The 19,342-nt window shown below is 36.0% G+C and overlaps 1 protein-coding gene across 1 annotated transcript in view; it reads left to right on the top strand.

Annotated features, from left to right (window-relative positions):
* Positions 1–19,342, top strand: part of UNC5C (unc-5 netrin receptor C) — a 399,382-nt gene that overhangs the window by 219,670 nt on the left and 160,370 nt on the right. Inside the window, exon 2 of the mRNA XM_044680230.1 lies at positions 9,296–9,517. Within this exon, the coding sequence (XP_044536165.1) occupies positions 9,296–9,517 (222 nt within the window). The remainder of the gene's footprint in view (positions 1–9,295; positions 9,518–19,342) is intronic.

The following is a 19,342-nucleotide window of genomic DNA, read 5'->3' as shown; positions in this document are numbered from 1 at the left end:
AAATAAAAGCACTGATGTAGTACAATTGTAGGATGCCTTCCAACTCTACAGTTCTGTGAGTTTACGGTTTAAGTGTGTTTTCTAAATAATGCCAGAGAAATAATGTTAAAAGTTTTCTTAGAAAATAAAAATAACAATTTAGTATCTCTGATGGTAAAACCAATTACAGGAAGATTATGTCCTTTAGTTACCATCTTATTTAACCAAAGCAGTGCCAATCTAATAGAATCATTTATAGGTAGGTTTCTTTGTGTCTATATATGTTGTATTTTTCCTCTGTGAAAATCTTGTTTCTTCCTATTAGAATAAAAGCCTCTAAAGGATGGGAAATGTTTCCTGTTTGTCTTTCTGTTTCAGTGCTCTACACAATGCTTTGTACTTAATTAATGTTTCATTCATGTTTTTATTCATCAGGTATCATCCACTAGAATGTAAGCTGGTAAAATACAGGGAATATCCCACTTTTCTCTTTATATCCCCAGTGCCTGTCACATAGTAATAAATATGTTAATAAATGCTGTTTGACACATTGATTAGAAGCAGCAAACTAAAAGGGATTGCTGTTGAGTCATTTCAGTCATGTCTGACTCTTTGTGAGCCCATTAGGGGTTTTCTTGGCAAAAATAATACAGGAGTAGTTTGCCATTTCCTTCTCCAGCTCATTTTACAGATGAGGAAACTGAGGCAAACAGGGTTAAATGACTTACCCAACCAGCAAGTCATATAGCTAGTGAGTGTCTGAGGCCAGATTTGAACTCTGAAAAGGGAGTCTTCCTTGACTGAGGGACTTCAACAAGAAGACACAGGATCAAAAGTCCAAGGACTGAGGTATAAAAATGACCACCCTGAAAAAAAAAAAACAACTTCAAAGAATTGTGGTCCAAGGCTAGTTAGTGATGAGTTAAATGTCTTTATAATCTTGTATTACCAAATATATATATACATATATATATAAATTGTATTCAGTATGCTGTTTTGCTAAAAAAAGAGTATGTAAAATGAATTTTAGCCAGATTTTGATCAAAATCAGCAACATTTAAAAATTTTCCCTTTCAAAAGTATAATTGTTATGTTTGAATTTTTTTTTGGAGGAGGGAAGTTGTCTGGGAGAGAGAGGATAATCTATACCTTCAGTGGTTCTCCTGATTAGGATAAAATGCCAGCTCTCTAATTTGGTATTCAAGACTTTCTGCTATTTACATCCAAACTACTTTTCTCATTTATTTTATTTTAACATCACTTAGTCAAATGTAACAACTAGATTTTAGGCAATTGGACATGCCATATGTCCTACTTCTTTGTGGTTTATGCAAACCTCCTGGGTAGAATGAACTCCTTTCTTAGCTCTACCTTTTAGAATGATTATATCCCTGCCAGCCTCTGCTCATGTGCCACCTTCCCAGATCCCCGTACATGAAAATGTTTTGCTTCCTTATATTTGACTAAAGCATTTGCCCAAGATTTTTACTTGACTTCCATGAAAACCTACCTTGGATTATAATTATAATATGCATATTATAATTATATATTTTATGTAATATAAATGAATTATAATTATATAATCATTAAAATATTTATATTTTATCTGTATCCCCACCCCCCCAAGTATAATGTAAAGTCTTGGGAGGCCGGCTCTGAACCACAATTTATTTTTATAGTCCTAGCCCCTAATATAGTAAGGGCAAAGAAGAAAGGCTTTACTTAGTACCTGCTAACTACTAAAAGCATCTTACAGATATTATCTTTTTTGATCAATAATATCTGTTGAATGTGCTGTGCCCCATTTCAGATCATGTCCAATAAATAAATGCAGGATGGTTATATTTAGCATGGGGGTCTAGACCCTTACCAAAGCAGACTGATACCACCCCTCTAATGCAAGGTATGAAAGAGTTGCCTGGGGGATGAAAAAGTAAAATGTTTGAATAAGGATCATAGCCAGTATGTGTTAGTTGCAGAACTTGAACCCAGGTCCTGCTACATTCCAAGCTTTCTATTTGTCTACTACATGATGCTACCCACCCTTAACATATCTTTAGTAAATATATTTAAAATAAAAGATTATCTACTATTTATGCTACTGCCTTCAATCCTATATGTCAGGAGTCAGCAATGTATGGCTCTCAATCTGGCTCCACCTCCCGACCGGCCAGTCGGGGCAGAGCCCTAGGATGTGCCCCAGGGGGCCCTTCAGCCCCCCGCCCCATATTCCAGCACCTTCTGCCTCCATCCTCCTCCTTCCACAGGCATTTATGGCTCTCACGGCCAAAAAGGTTGCCGACCGTTGTAATCAGGACAGTGATTCCTTTTCAAATAAAGGAAAAATTCTTACAGATTTAGTGTATTTTTTTATGATGCTTGATAATTTCTAGCTCCTATGAACAAAGCATTTACCTTACTAAAGAACACACTATTATATGTTCCATACAGCAAGGACCAATATTCACCCTTTCAGAATTCAATTTAATCAAAATATTAAAAAGAAGCCAAGGTCTCATACAAATAGTTAATTTTTATTGCTTTTGTTGAGTTATCTCCCTGACAGATGAGTAAAGAGCCAAACGCAGATAAAATTAGCTTTACAGTAATTCTTAAATTGCTCTGATATCATCTGGAAGCAAGTTCCATTTTTGAAGTATATGTTTCAGGTCTCAGACAAAGAGATAATAGTTCTATATTTTATGATACGAGCTATCATAGTTTAAGTGTTGTGATTCAGAAATATAGAGTCATGTATTAAGTTGATGAAAATTAAAGCCTGCTATAAGACAATAAAACTAGCAATGTCAAGCTTCAGAGATTGATGTTCAGAGCATAGTATTTTCCTGTTGAGAATTAGAATGGGAATATATTTAAAAAAAAAAAAAAAAAGATCCTCTCTACAGATCTCTCTTCCCATATAGAAGGTTATAAAGTTTCCCTGAAGACAGAGAGAGAGAAAGAGAAAGAAATGATATCTGTATACATATACAGATATATAAAACTCTAAGAAAATGCTGCCTAGAACCAAGAGCTTCATCGAATATCAAAACGAATATCATAACACTATGTTAATGTCACCTTTTGCTTTTCGAGTAAGGTGAGAAAAGCAAAGGGGTAAGTTCAGAGGGGTACAAGAAGAGTTCAGTATTACATCCAAATCCACAGACAATTATCTCTAAATAAATTCTGAATTAAATATATGGTGCAAAAATGACTTGGGCAAAGTTGCTTCCCTAATTTGAATAAATTATATGTGCAAAGCCCGTTTCAGAGTTTCATTAATCAGGTCCTTTGTCCAGATAGTATAAAGCCATCAATGACAGCAGCTGGGTTCTACATTTATACACAATGTAATAATTTAGGATGACTTTGTCATGTTACCAGAAATAAGCTCACAGTTTGAGGCTGTTGTTCACAAACTGAGTTTCTATTATGAAGCCCACAAAGGAATGCTTCCAATAGTTTTATTGAATGAGAAAGTGGGGAGTGGATGTGACATACTGATGTAGCTACTGAAAAAAATCAGAGAGTGCTTTCTTGCTTAGTGTTTTGCAGTATAACCTCAGTGGAAGCTGAGAACTAATCCCTTTATTGTTCATTAACTCGTCCCTCACTTTGGGTATTATTAGTTTCAGCCCAACGCCAAGTCATAAAGGTGCCTACCATTGGAAGGTCAATTGGTAGTTTTTCAGAATGTACTCTTTTTTGTTTGTTTTCCTCTGTTTCTGAGGATTGAAGAGTCCCCGGCGACCTAAAATTGTTCATTTGTCCATGATACAGGTTTTTTTTTTTTACTAATTGGGTATCAGAACAATGGCGTGTGAATGAGGAATCATTCAATAGGAAAACAATGATGCTTGTTCTAATCCAGATCTTCCAAATAATTCTCATACAATGTTGCTTAGCCATACTTATATATTCACATATGTTTTCTTATATGACTAATCAAAATCTGATTTATTTCAAACCAAAAGTTTTTGAAGTAAGAATCTTTTGCAAAATAGTTAACCTCATATTGGTACTTATATAACAATAATAAATTGATATAGGACCTTAAGATTTAAGAAGGGATTTCTTCACAACTCAGAATGACTCTGAAGATGCCTTCCAGTTCTGAATAATCCACAATTCTAACATCATACAAATAGCATCCCATTTTACAGATGAGAAAAAATTGAGTCTCAAATTTGTTACTTGGCAAAGTAAGTCAAATAAAAGCACAAAATGGTTTGCAGCAGTGATAGCCTCAGATCAATGAGGCTAAATAAAATTAAATCTACCTTATCTCATTATATTAACCAGTATTCTATACTCATTAGTACTTGCCTATATAAAAATGATAATTGAAAAGAAAATTGCAAAAAATATCGCAATGCGACATCACAAGATTCTAAAATTCTGCTCAAATCATCAAAGATTGCCTTTTGTATAATATAGTTCTCATGCTGCATAATGCTATTGTATTGCCTCTTTGAAAATTGGCAATCAGTGTGTGATATAACATCAATAATTAATTAGATTATTCTATCTATCAGGTATCATTATTGCCCTATTTTGTTGAATACATGTGGTTTGTGTGTAAGCTGAAGGAAAGCTTTAGCCATCCACTAAGATAAATATCTCAAAAGAAATGCTTGCCATGACTAAGTTAATTACCTGAAAGCAAAAACAGTGATCATACCACTATTGTAATTTCATCATTCCCTTTTCAAGTAAGGAGAATGTTCAAGAGTAGAGACATGGAAAAGGTGTGGGCTAGAAATGCTAACTAGGGAATGTGATGAATTTGGTAGGCAATTACTTTATTATTTTAAATCATCCTAAAATAACCATGGAATTCCAGGGTTCTTGAAATAACTGTTTTATTTCCTTCGTTGAAAATAGTTTTTTTTTAATTGTGAACATAGAAATTATATCAGTAGGAATGCTATGTTGGAACTTTAAGTTACTATATCTTGATTATTAAAGCTGAGAGAGGACATATCTTTTTAGAAGAGAATTGAAACCTTTCCTAAGTAGAGTGCCAACCTGCTCTTCTAGCATGTACTTATTTGGGGATGTAGTTATAACTATGCTGACTTTCCTGCCCTTATGAGGTGTGGTGTCCTGCTCACCCTTGAATGAAATCAGGATGACAGGACACAACTTGCCTACAAAACATGAGGAAAGGGTATCATGGCAATGAGCAATCTATGGGCCATAAGTGGTATCTCTAGGGAGTTAAGTGACAGTGGATGGAGCACAGGACCTAGTGACAGGAAGATCTCAGTTCAAGTCCTGCCTCAGACCTTTATTAGCTGACTCTCTCCAAATCATTTAATTCAAATCCTGTCTCAGACACTTATTAGCTGTGTGATCTTGGCCAAATCATTTATCCTTTCTGGGTTCAAGTTTCTTCATCTGTAAAATGTCCCAATAACATCCCAGGGTTGTTATGAGGATAAAATAAGTTAATGTTTTAAAATGCTCTGCAAATCTTAAATCACTACATAAATTATTGCTATTATGACACTCTTTCCTTCATAGTTTTCTACCTGAGTTTAAAATTAGAATTCTGGATCCATATTTATAAATTTGAGTTGAAAAAACCTAATTATATTATATTCATTAATTCATTGATCTATGATTTCATTTACATTGAATACTCTTTTCCAGTATTATAGATTGTCATCTGTCAAGGGAGATTCTTCTTACCGGGCATAATTCTGTTTCTATACTTTCCCAGAAATCCTCAATACATGAACTCTTCAGGTCACTAGAGGTCTTCCTCTTGGCCTTTCTGCATTCCATGGGCACCAGGGTGCTGTCCATCTGTGATCTGTCCCTTTAGTCCGCCTCCTTTTCAGAGTTTATGTTCCCTAGACCAATTATATGTTCTCTGGACTCATATAAACACATACTGATAATATCCTATAGCTAAAGACATAACAATGAGATAATAGTCTATATTAACATAAAGAAATGAAACATTTAGAGACAATTCATTCTTTCAATATCTAACAAATATACATTAAGAACATTTAAGAAGTAACAATGCAGTTTTAAGTGTTTATGAATTAGACATGTTTCTAAAAAGGCAGTCTTTTTTCATCAGAATACATTTCATGAAAATTATCTGAAAATAACATTTTGATATTAAAATTTTTAATGTTAGAAATGGTTATTTTCATTAAAGCAGACTAAAAATTGACAACTTCAAGTAAAAAATTATTTTTCTTTTCTTTTTCTTTTCAGTTCTCTCTTAAGACTTCAAAATGTTAGTAAAATATAGCAAACTCTTTCATCAGTATAAAAATTGGAGAAAGAAATAGTTTCTAGGTATTTCAGAATTTCTGTTCTTCAGCAGAACTGCATGTGTTTTTAGTCACCAAAAATGAAGTGGCATATACCTATACAAGTCTAATACTTAGATCTAGTTGACCAATTGGCTAAGCTGCACTGGTATGTACTTTCCTGTCTCTTATCCACTAATGTCTTTTCTTGTCCACTATTTTACTGAAAGTCTTCTCATACGCCATGAATGTTAATCATGTACAGGGGTACCCACAAAGGGAAAATATATGGAGTAAATACAGAGTATCAGAACTCAGTCCTCTAAAAGACAAGTATTTCTATCTATTACTTTGTCTGATATTTTTAGTGCTTTATTGATCATTACGTCTATCATTGCATATAATAATATACATATGTAGATATATATATATATTTCGAAAGGAAAATACAGGATGCCAGATAAGGACTTCAAGATGCTATATTCTCAGTGATAGATTTGTCAATAGTTACTGCCCCTCATCTTTTTTCCCATTGTGAGCAGAATGTAATAATTTAGGATGACTTTGTCTTGTTACCAGAAATAAGCCCAGGTTATTTTTTAGCAAACTGACAGCTTTTGGTCTTAGCACTCACCATTTGAAGAGGCGGAAATGATGCCCTGACAGAAGCGTAGCAAATTAAGGAAGAAAAATAACCATCATTGCTTGCTGAAATGACATTTAAATTCATGTGTCAAGAATTCACTTTAGGATGTTTTGTGTTCTTCATGTTTGCTTTCAACAGGCAATTTGTTTGTAGTGTAAGGGAAGCCACTTTTCCCCCTTCCAGGACAGACAGATAGAAATCACAAAGCATGATTGTCAAACAACTGTTCAGCAACATCCATGAAAGCAGTCACTCAGGGCAGGTCGCTCTGTGGAGACAAGTCCAACTCACCAATGTACATCTCCAGAGACATCAACAGCTACATGAGTCACTAGAATCGACCAGAAAGAGCTCCAAAGTCCAATGACATTGTAATGAGACACTTCATATTCCATTATTTGTACTTAAGTTTTTTAGCCTCAAGTAAATCGATATTCTGTTTATGAAAGCTAAATGATAACTTTGTCCCATGACTTTGTCTTACAAGTTAATCTACTTAGCACAAATTAGTCTGCTTTATTAATCCATAGAATAAATTGGAGAGGTCCTTTGCTCCCTTTAAAGGGAGATTTGACATAACTAAGTTGTGTGGATGTTTCTCATAAATAGAATCACACACTTAATGGTAGTTCAAATTGTAATTATAATCTAGTTTTTAATTTAATGCAGAAATTTTCCATAGCTAAATATTGTCTTTTGGGGGAGGGTTAGTGGGAGGAGGAATAGGCCTGATCTTAGTCCAGAACCCCCAGTGAGAAAACTCCCTCTTCCCAAAAAATTCCTAGGCGGCTTATGGTGTTAACGAGTTGCCTGGAGTTTTGAGAGGATAAGTCACTTACCCACAGCCACAGGGTCATTATGTATCAGAGGCAAACCTGAACCCAGGGAATCCATATTGTCAGAAATGTCAAACACAGGGGCCCCCCAGATACTCTACAAAGCTTGGCAGGGAACCAGAATTAAAATGTAATTAGGAAATGTTTAAGAAAAATCAATAAAAATATAATACAATGTAAGTATTGTCGTTCTTCAAGTCAAAGCGTACTCCATGGAGATCTGTTTGCAGTTGAGTTTGACCCCACTGCTCTGAACCATGCTACCTCTCTCACACTGGATCTTGGGGCAGCTAGGTAACTCTGGAAGGAGAGCCAGGCATGGAAATGGGAAGTCCTGGATTCAAGCAAGATTGCAGACACTTCCTAGGTGTGACCCGGGGCAAGTCACTCTAACCCCAGTTGCCTAGCCTTTGCCACTCTACCTTGGAACCAATGCTTAGTATCGTTTTTAAGACAGAAGGTAGTTTTAAAAAGAAGTAATAAATCTCAATATGAATCTGAAGAATGAATTTCAGATCTGATTCAATAATTCCCTGCCCAGTATCAGATATATATGCATGAGTTTATTATCCGTGGTCTTTTCTATTATGAATTAAATCTTTGTTTATTTTTGTCAAAAATAAAATTTACATGCATTTATAATTCTCCCCTACTCATAAGCCCCCTCATTTGAATAATTCTAGTAACAGTAACAAAGAAAAAAGGGAAAAAATAAAATCAAAACACCATAAAAATGCAGTCTATAAAGCCCATTTCCATGTTGCCTTGCCTAAAAATGTACAGTTTCCTCTGCATTAGAAGTTCATCGGCTCTGTCTGGAGGTTTGTGGAATATTTCATCTCCATTCTTTTGGACTTATCAAAGTTCTAAAACCTTTCAAAGTTGTGTTTCTCTATAATATTTTTGTCACTATAGAAGTAATTCTCTTTTCTGTTCTGCTTTTTTTTTTGCATCAGATCTTTGTAGTTTCCTCTGAAACTGTCCATTTTGTCATTTCTTATGACACAATAATAACCCACTGCTCAAACATACTACAATTTGTTTAGTCATTCCCCAAAATGAGGACACCCTCTTAGTGCCACCGCAAAAATAACTACTATAAATATTTTTGTATAGAGAGATCCTTTTTTCTCTTTCTTTAATCTCGTTGAGGTATCAGCCTAGTCATGATATAACTAGGTCAAAGTGTATTCACGGCTCAGTAATTTTGGGGTCATAGTTCCAAGTTGCTTTTCAGCATTTGGGGACTAATTCAAAACTGTACCTGTTTAGGCACACTAATGTACCTGTTTTCCCATAGCCCCTCTGATATTTGTAATTTACCTCCTTCCTTATCTTTGCCAGCATGATGAGTGTGAGGTTGTTGCTGAAAGCTTGGCTTTCTTCCTTTGTGATCTACCTGTTCATATCCTTTGACAATTGATCTAAATCTTGCCATTTTCTTTTAATGGTATCCTATTTCTTTTAGTCTTGAAATAACATTTTTTAAATATTAACACCAACTGGAAGACAACCATTAGGTTCTGACTCACCTATTTTTAACTTTTTTCTTCTCGTAGATGATGATTTTTTCCATGAGTTACCAGAAACTTTTCCATCTGACCCCCCTGAGCCTCTACCACATTTCCTGATTGAGCCTGAAGAAGCTTACATCGTGAAAAACAAGCCTGTGAATCTGTACTGTAAAGCCAGCCCTGCCACACAGATCTACTTCAAGTGCAACAGTGAATGGGTTCATCAGAAGGACCATATCGTGGATGAGAGAGTAGATGAAACTTCTGGTAAGTGTGAGATGCCAAACTGAACATCACTTCCTTACTAGGTATCACATTGCTCCCTAAACTGTTGAACAATAGCATGGTGATAAAAATCCAGTTTTGGGTAGTGATATGCTGTAGAGTTACAATGAAATGATGGATCATCACCTGATTTCTGGTCTAGAGAACCAAAGAAAATCCAAACTTGGTTTTTAGCTTTGTTCCTATTCTGATTTCAAAATTATTTTTGAATTGAATTGAAGAATTCCTTGGTATGGAATCTTTTCTACTGATGGAGATCCATCCCAAATAAGAGGAATACTATCATTCCTATATATAATAATATATATAATACTATCATATATATAATATATAATAATATATATAATACTATCATATCATTGGGATTGACATAGAAAAAAGTTCCAGTTACAGATGTTCTTGAATCTCACTTTGATCAAGCAGTTGGTACCAATCTGAAGAAGGACAGGCAGGATGGTGTGCAGGAAAAAAGAATGGTTTTGAAATCCAGAGACTCGAGTTCAAATCACAACTCTGTCACAAATTCAGGGCAGTTTCCTCATCTGCAAAATAGAGAGAAGAGTACTTCTAATAGCTGCTTTACAAGACTGTCACGAGGAGTATTTTGTAAATGTGAGCTACTATGATGATAACCAGGGATTTCAAAGATGATATTAAACCAAATGCAAAAGTTGCTGATTATACATATATTGTCAAAATACTAATCTAGACTTTTGTGTTAAAACAACGTAAAGATTTAATTCCATAATTCTTCATTATAACTGATCTTTAACATTTCTCTGGCCTGGGTTGAAAGCCCCATGAAAACTCAGTTGCCCATTCATTACCTGAAGGTACTCATTGCTAACATTTTACAATGCTTACTAGGTGCCAGGTATCATGCTAACTGCTTTGCAATTATTATCTCCTTTGAGTCTCACAACAACCCTGGGATGTAGGTGCTATGATTTTCCTATTTTTGCAGGTAAGAAAAATGAGGCAAGCAGGGATTATAAGTGACTTGCCCAGGGTCACACAGATAGTACTTGGCTGAGGCAGGATTTGCTGACTCCAGACATGGTGCCACCTACCTCCCAGACCAGAACTAAGAAGATAGACTAAATAAAAGACTCCAGACGCTTGGGCAGTTGGAGTAACCAGGGGGATGGGGACAATTTTGAGTCCGGGTAGCAGCAGCAACTCCCTCAAAGTATTTTGGTCACTTTGGTTTTAACAGTAAATGGAAAAACCAGATAAGAAGAGGGAAGGAATCCGTTGTAGTGTGTGGTTGTTCACAATAAGAACCATTATACAGGAAGCTTAGAAGTAAAAACCCAAACCATACACACTTCTGTGGCTGGAGGCCCTTAAACCCTGTTTTTGTTCATGTGCTGACTGAGATCCCTTGACTAGGTTGTGTTGCCCTTAATCTAATCACTGTAAAACAAATTCTTCAGGTGTAGAAGTAGCTAAGAGGGACTTTCCTCACAGCCCTGGAGATTTAATTGTATATAAATTGTAGATAAGGAAAACTTTCCCCACAGTGATTAAATTTCATAATACTTCATCATGGATGATCCAGGGAAGCTGTAGAATAACCTTCTGGAGTTCATTTGAATTTGAGAGATACTTTCCTGCAATGGCTTAAATGTGATCATGCCTACAGGCAAGGTGATTGACTAAATGAATTAGCAAGAATTCCTCCCAGGCCTATGGTTTTATCACGCTGAATTTCTGGACATAGTCGATAAACTCTTCCCCAGATGAATTATGACAAAGATCAGAGGAGTGCTTCTGGACATACTTTGCTCACAACAAATCCCAGTTGGCTCATTTTTTTTCCCTAAATTTGAAAATCAATTCATTCAGATGGGTTCAAAACTTTGGATTAGCCAAAGACAAGCAGTGGCATGTACCTAAGGGTGATTTAGTTCTCAGATGCTGGATTATGCTAACTGCATAAAGATAAAGTCTAGGGGGTTCAACCCGAGAAGAGGAGATTCCAGGGGAACTGAGAAAAGCTCTCCTAAAAACGCCTCGCACATATACATGTGGGACAGATTTAAACTTATAAAATCAGATTGCAGTAGATACTTGTCATGCTTATAAAACTTGTGATTTGGTGCCGTTTTGGTTGCATGTTAGAGAAATACATGAGTTTATTGCAAGCTGATGATTGCAGAAATAACTGGATATCAGGCAGGAGGGGAGTCCACTTTAGGGAATTGTACCACTACTTGGTCTAATTACTCAAAAAAAAAATAACTCTACCAGATGTCTTGGAAGTCTCAAGTGGACTGAGTTTTATTTGTTTCAGCTCATTTATTTGTGCAGAGTTCAAAAGCACACACTTTTAACAGTGGGTGGGGGGAGGAAGAAACCAGAACTGTTAAATAAGATTGGGAAAGGAATTTTGGATTTGAGTGGCTGCTAGTAGTAATAAGAACTCCTGTGCAGGAAGATTGGAATTTGAAAAAATAACATGCTTCTGTTATTTAATGCCTGCACCATTATCTTCATGTTACATTGATAATCCTCAGGGAATGACATTTCCTGGTCTGGAAAACATTCTATTTCCCATGTGCTTTTTCCATTCATTAATATTATGTGAACATCGTGAATACACAAATATCTCAAAGTACCTTTCAAAACAATAACAGTCTAACAGTTATAATATTAAGCCATTCAGGACAGACTGGACCAAGATCAAGATCAAGTCGTGAGTGTATCTGAAAGTCCCTTCCAGTTCTAAGTCTATAATCCTACAGGAGAAGATCTCTCTCTCTCTCTCTCTCTCTCTCTCTCTCTCTCTCTCTCTCTTTCTCTCTCTCTCTCTCTCTCTCTCTCTCTCTCTCTCTCTCTCTCTTGTTTCCTCTATCCTTTATATCATTATTAAAATATCCACATCAATGTGTTAAGCTTGATCTCTCTCCTTAACCCTAGTACTGAAGTTACAGCTACTTGCTGGACATCTCCATTTAGATATCTCCTTGGGACATCATACTCAAATATAGAAACAAGACCTCATGGGGGCCACTAGGTGGTTCAGTGGATAAAGAGCCAAGCCTAGAGATGGGAAGTTGTGTATCCAAATCTGACCTCAGACATTTCCTAGTTATGTGACCCAGGGCAAATCACTTAACCCCCATTACCTACCCTTTACCACTCTTCTGCTTAAATAGACCTTGTCTTCATCCTCTTGCTACTAAGTAGCATAATGGGTCTGGAGTGGGTCTGGAGTCAGAAAGAACTAAGTTCAAATCCTGCTTCAATCATTTACTCTGTGGCCCTGGGCAAGTTACTTAACCTTTATCTACATCAGTTTCCTTATCTGTAAAAATAAGGATAATAGCACTTACCTCCCAGGGTTGTTATTAGGATCAAATGAGATAATATTTGAAAGCACTTAATACAGTGTCTGGCAGGTAGTAGGCATATCATAAATTAATTCTTCCTTCCTTCCTTCTATCCTTCCTTCCTGGATCCACTTGGTCTAATTACTTACCCCAACTGCACATTGCTAGGTAGCTCCATAACATTTTTCAAAATGCCTTTCTCTACTTCCCACTAAATTCTCTGGGCTGCCAACCTAGTTGAGGTCCTCATCACCTCTCACGTGAATTATTATAATACTCTTTTAATTGTGTTTCCTCCCTCCAGTCTCTCCTTTCTCCAGTTCACCTTCTACAAAGGCTGATCTTCTCGAGCCACAGGTTTTATCATGTCTTTTAAATCTCTGTGTCTCCCTCTTGCTTTGGGCATTTTCCTGAACTCATCAAACACAGTGTCTTTCACTTAGTAGGAGCTTAATAAATTATCCTAATTAAATAGAAAAAGAATATCATATTTATATAACACATCACGATTTGTCAAGTATATTAAACATAGTATCCCATTTGAGTTTCACCAACAGCTTTGAGACAGGAGTGTTTTTCCATTTTAGAGATGAGGAAACTAAGGAAACCCATCCATTTTCACATAGCAAATGCTGGAGGCAAAAGAGGATTGGAGGCCTTCATATCCGTAAATCTCACACCCTTTTCACTGACCCAGAATGCAGAATATGACTTAATGTTACCATAGTAACCCAACCTCTTTTTTCTTCTGGCTATCACTACTAAATATCTGCAAACAGGAGAAATGCGGGTTTTAGAAAAAAAATCAGAACCAGAAACAAGATATGTAAAAGCAACATTCATCAGCTTGTCTCAAATTGGACCCATCTGCAAACTTACATGCCTTCCTGTAATTAGGACCTTAGAATATCAAATAGATTCAATAGCAGGAAAACTCAAAAAAGTTTTGCATTATGAAATAAAATCTAATAAGGAAGATTCTGAAGCTTAAAAACATAACTAATGAGAAAAATGGTATTTCTCAATTTGTGTTTCTATGCGTTTGTGGGAAAAGTCAGAGGGATTGAAACTTCTTTCATAGATTCACAATATTTAAGGACATTCTTGGACATCACCAAGGCCATTCCCTATAAATTAAACGAAGTCCTTCATTTTTTGAAGTGGAAATATCTTTCCTTGGGAAACCAAAAGAAATTGAAAGACACTAAGAAAAAGCATTCTCAGTCAAGTAAAGGCTGAACTACCCCTTCCAGCTCTTAAATTCTGTGATTCCATGAAGTTGCAAGTCTAATCTCTCCCAGGAGAGTTTTCCTTGCAAGCAGAGATTGTTTCATCCTTCGTATTTGTATGCCCAATGCCTAGCAAAGCCCCTGGTGCATAATAGTCACTTAAATAATTGTAATATATAACAATTATGGCAAATATATTATGATATATGACAAGTATGATAGTAATTATAATGATAATAATAATAGTCGATACATAAAGCACTTTAGGTTTGCAAAGCATTTTATATATGTTATCTCATTTGATCCTCATAGCAACCCAGTGAAAGAGATGCATTATCATTTTTTTTGTTTGTTTGTTTTTTTAATTTTTTAAACCCTTAACTTCTGTGTATTGACTTATAGGTGGAAGAGTGGTAAGGGTAGGCAATGGGGGTCAAGTGACTTGCCCAGGGTCACACAGCTAGGAAGTGTCTGAGGCCGGATTTGAACTAGGACTTCCCGTCTCTAGGCCTGGCTCTCAATCCACTGAACTACCCAGCTGCCCCCTGCATTATCATTTTAAAGATAAAAAAAACTGAGGCTGATAGGTGAAGTGACCTTTGTCCAGAGTCACATAGCTATTAAGGGTCTGAGGCAGGATTTCTGTCTACCATACCACCAAACTGCTAAATGTTTATAGTTTCTTTAAGAGATAGCTATGGGAAAAGGACAAATAGAGAAATAGCAATAATGTCCACTGCAATCAAACTATAGTGAATTACAGGACAGCTGGGTACACAATGGATAGAGACCAGGTTATAGCTCCAGGCAGCTGGGTTACACAGTGAATAAAACACCTAGTCAAAAAGACCTGGGTTCAAATATGCCCTCAGATGCTTTCTAGCTTTATGACCCTGGGCAAGTCACTTAACTGCAATTGCCTAGCGCTGACCACTCTTCTGCCTCAGAACCAATACTTAATATCAATTCTAACAAAGAAGGTAAGAATTAAAAAAAGAAAAAGACTGTAGTTAATCATTGAATATACTGAAAAAAAGGTGATTCCCTTACCCAGAATGATTTTCATTCTGGACATACATTGCAGTGTAGTAGAAAGAGCACTTGTCTTGAGGTAAAGCAAACCAGAATTCCAATCTTATCTCTGATAACTTGCTATTGTGATTATAAGAGAAAAGTTCTGAGCCTCAATTTATTCACCTATAAAATGGAGATGATAATATTTATTTCACAGATCAAATGAGAAGTCAGGTAAGCTAAGCATTTTGCTTACTCTCATACACTAATTAAATGGAAACTGTTATCGTCTTGAGTAATTCTCCTTATTGGGTTTGGGACATTTGTAAGAATATAAGAATTAGAAAATTACAAAACTGCATTTATTGATGCTAGGCCTAAGGATTCACTTACTGGCTCCTTTATTCTTACATAGGCCAGTAACTTTTATTTCATTTTTTACCATGACTCTCAGTCTGTTATTAAAGTAGCTGTTACATTGTTGTGCCAGAAGGTTAAAACAACAGCTCTACCCTGGAAATTACAGAAAACTAAAATTCTCTTCAATGCAGAACACTTAGGCAGTTAATACCTTTCTAGTAAAAGCTTATGTTAGTCCACTAAATTTCTATCTCTACTTGGATAGCAAAGCCACTTGATATTGGAAATTTTCCAAGTCAAAGCCTAGAGTTTTCCTCCTAAAATGATCTCTGAACTCTGATAGGAACAGAATTCATGAACTTGGGGATTTTTTGAGATTTTAAATACTGTCACATTCGTATAGTATTTTAAGATTTCCAAAGTACTCTCTTCCCATTAACTCTGTGAGGAAGGAAAACAAAATATACCCTGTTCTATAAATGAGGAAACTCGGATATGGTGATTTTTACAAGATTATAGATATATTAAGTGTGGATGTGAAATTTGATCTCTCGCCTCCATCTCCAGCATTCTTTCCACTACTCTCTGGTCATGCCAAGGTTAATTTTTTTCCTTCCTATTTTATTATCATCACATTTCCAGCCATTAACAAAATGCTATCCGTATGCAAGTGGGATGCAAACAGCACAGAATAGCTAAACAACTTTACAGACGACATGCAGTGAAAATAGGACGACTATCTGGCATTTATCAGGAAAAAAAATCTAGCTTAGCCTATGTCAGCTAATCATGACTCTTTCATACTCTCATCTCTCTCTCTTTGTAGTTGCTGGCAACGCACTGCCACATATCAGGTTTTCCAGAAACAGACTTCTCTGTCTGTCAAAGCTCATGTCTCTGAGAACAGCCAGTCACAAGGATCTCAGCCCAAGTACACCATTTTCCCATTTAGCTTGATTAAAGGTCTTATTTTAAACAATTATCAGTTATAGAAAGGTAAGCGTAATGGAAATGTATCTTGGGCATGGAACTCCGCCATATGCACCCACATTTTTAATACACCCAGTTTTTAGGGGGGTCCCCAGAAGAATGATGCCCCCTGGGATAACTTGCTGACTCGGGGGTTCTGGGGAGTTCTGGAATGGAAAATGCTCCAACCACTGTGTGCTCTCAGTCCATTGACTGGAGCACAAACATCTGATGAACAGAGAGGCAGGTGAGGCAAGAACAGAGAAGTCATTTTAACCCAGGGCATGATTGTCCAGGGCACACACACTGCTCAGGTACACCATCCTGGGCAAAGCAAAGCCATAGACTGTCTCCCGCCACTCTGGTCTTCCAGTTAGCAAGAGGAAGTTCAGCCTCTGAAATCTCAGCAGTCAGTATCTCCCGAGTTAAACTCTACGTTCTTTCTCTGTGCCCCCCGTCACCCTCTGGACCCTGCTCCACACAGCATCAGGAGCCAGTGCAGGCTCTGTAGGCTACCTCTACATAGGAACATTTAGGTCTTTCCAGCTCTCAGCCTAGAGCTTCTCCATGAACCCCAAATTCAGATTATTTCCTCTGGCCAAAAATATCATCTCTTTAGTGAGACGCCTTACCTATATTTCATGGCCATGAAACACACACTTTTGCTTACTGTACCATAACCAAGTAATATTCATCCCTTAGTCACCAAGAAGTTCTAGCATTACCTGCTACATCTTCATGTCAAACATATTCAAATTATGTCCCTCTCTGTCCTAAGTAAGGCCTCTTTTGTGCCACTATTTTGTTCAGTATTTCTTTTACAACTCTCCCTATTTATGTCTCTTTCTAGAAGCCAAAGGAAGAGGTCATTCTGTCTCCTGTCTTTTTGCCTTTGTTTCCCCATGCTTTGAAACTTCTCCCAGACCTTTTGGAATTGTGGAAGAAAAATTCCATACCCTATATTTTAAGAACAATTTTGCTGGAAATAATTTTTAATTAAATTATCATAAATCAAGGCATCCCACATTAGAGAGCAAATTCCAAAAAAGAGGCTCTCTAGACTTTTGAAAACTCTTTCTCCTGAGTCTTTTTTTTCCAGTTACAAGTTATAGGGTCCAAGAATAAAGATGAATTAGATAATCATTTTCAAACAAGGGAACAAAATCTGAGCATTCATTTTAATTCACCGAACAGAACTATAGTCACTTAATTTTGGAGCATGCTGGAGAATCATTCTTCTAAAACCATTCAATTTCTCTTGTAAGCATCGCCTCTAAAGATTTTCTATTTCACTAGGTCAAAGATAAACTCTAGAGATACTTTTCTTGGTTGAGTTAGTCAGAGTCAGAAGTCTTTCCTAATTAGGACTTTCCCTTTAAAAACCGGTTAGTCCTTTTTTAAAATTTTAATTAATTATTTTATTTATTAGTCCTTTGAAAAGAATGATGTGAAATGAAATTTCTAGCTAGTATATTCTTTTGAAATTGACAGGTAAATAAAGACTAACATTTTTTCATTTATGTTAAACTCAGAACTTTACATTAAAGTACTGACCTAATATTACTTAGTAATAGGTGACCTACAGAGGAAAAAAGGTATAGGGTTGGCTTTGTGTACCATAGATTCTAGGTACCATCTCATAGCTCAGCTCATCTGAAACCTTCTGGAGGTCTTTCCTGATTTTCCCAGGTGTCAGTGTGTCCTCCACCCCTCATCACTGTGAATATTTTTAATAGATAGCCTTTATTAATTTATTTGTGAACATGAGCTTCTTGAGGGCAAGGACACTGACTTTTACCTTTTTATCCCCAGTGTTTAGTTTGTACTTAATCAACCATCTGATGGGCTGATATGTGCCTACTAAGAAAAAACACCCCCAATCAAATATTGATACTAATCCCTCTTCTGAATTTGAGGTAAAGAGAGACTTAGAATGGTGAATGGGAGATTAATTTGGAATATCTTTTAAAAACAGTTTGAGTAATACAAGAAGATTAACCCAATATTCTGTGAAAATGTTTATTACAGACTCACAGACATTAGTTTATATCATATATGATGATGATGATGGTAGCAATAGCTAGTATTTATATAATGCTAAAAGACTTACAAAATGTTTTAAGTTGTTTTATTTAATCCTCAGCACAACCCTTTAGGATGGGTGCACTATTTTATTCATACCATTTTACAGATAAGAAAACTGAGGCTGAGCAGGGCCACAGAGATAATAAGTACCTAAAACAGCTTATATCCATTATACTTCTAATGTGCTTCTTCATTTCTTTCAAGGACTTGTCCTAACTAATGATCAAATATAGTTAATTTACTTTCAGGCCTTAAGAAAAATGTACAGGTATAAGCCATCAAAGAAAAGTATGTGTTTTACTCCTATGTTTTGCCAAACAATGTCCAAAATACTAATAATGATTTGAATTTCATATTTTAATTTTAAAAAATATCAGTGGTGGTTTTACCTTTCTAAAGGGTTGAAGTTAAATAGTAATGTGCTTTTGTATCAGCAAAGATAAATAGAATATATATATATATATGGAATATGCACATTCTTTCATTTTTACCACGGAAGCATTTATTTTGGAATCTGGAAATAAGTAGATTATATATAAATAGAAAAGCAGTAAGCACATCCAGGTAGTCACAAGACCATAATTTCATTGAGTGTTTCTGGTAACATCATAAACCAAGATAAGAGTATTTAGCAGTTTGTCATAACAGGATATCAAGTTAAATTCTCCTTTTATCATTGCTGTCTCTTAAACTTAGTCTTCCCTATGTGCATGAATCAACATCCTCATCTAAGGAAATGACATTTTCTTTTTAGCCTGAGCCTCTCTGTCCGCCAAAGCAATTTAAAACAGAATCAGAAATAGATGTCTCTTCAA

This window comes from Gracilinanus agilis, chromosome 6 (genome assembly GCF_016433145.1).
Source record: "Gracilinanus agilis isolate LMUSP501 chromosome 6, AgileGrace, whole genome shotgun sequence".
Lineage (NCBI taxonomy): Eukaryota > Metazoa > Chordata > Mammalia > Didelphimorphia > Didelphidae > Gracilinanus > Gracilinanus agilis.
Note: the sequence above shows the minus strand (reverse complement) of the source record. Positions and strands in the feature narration are given on the sequence as shown.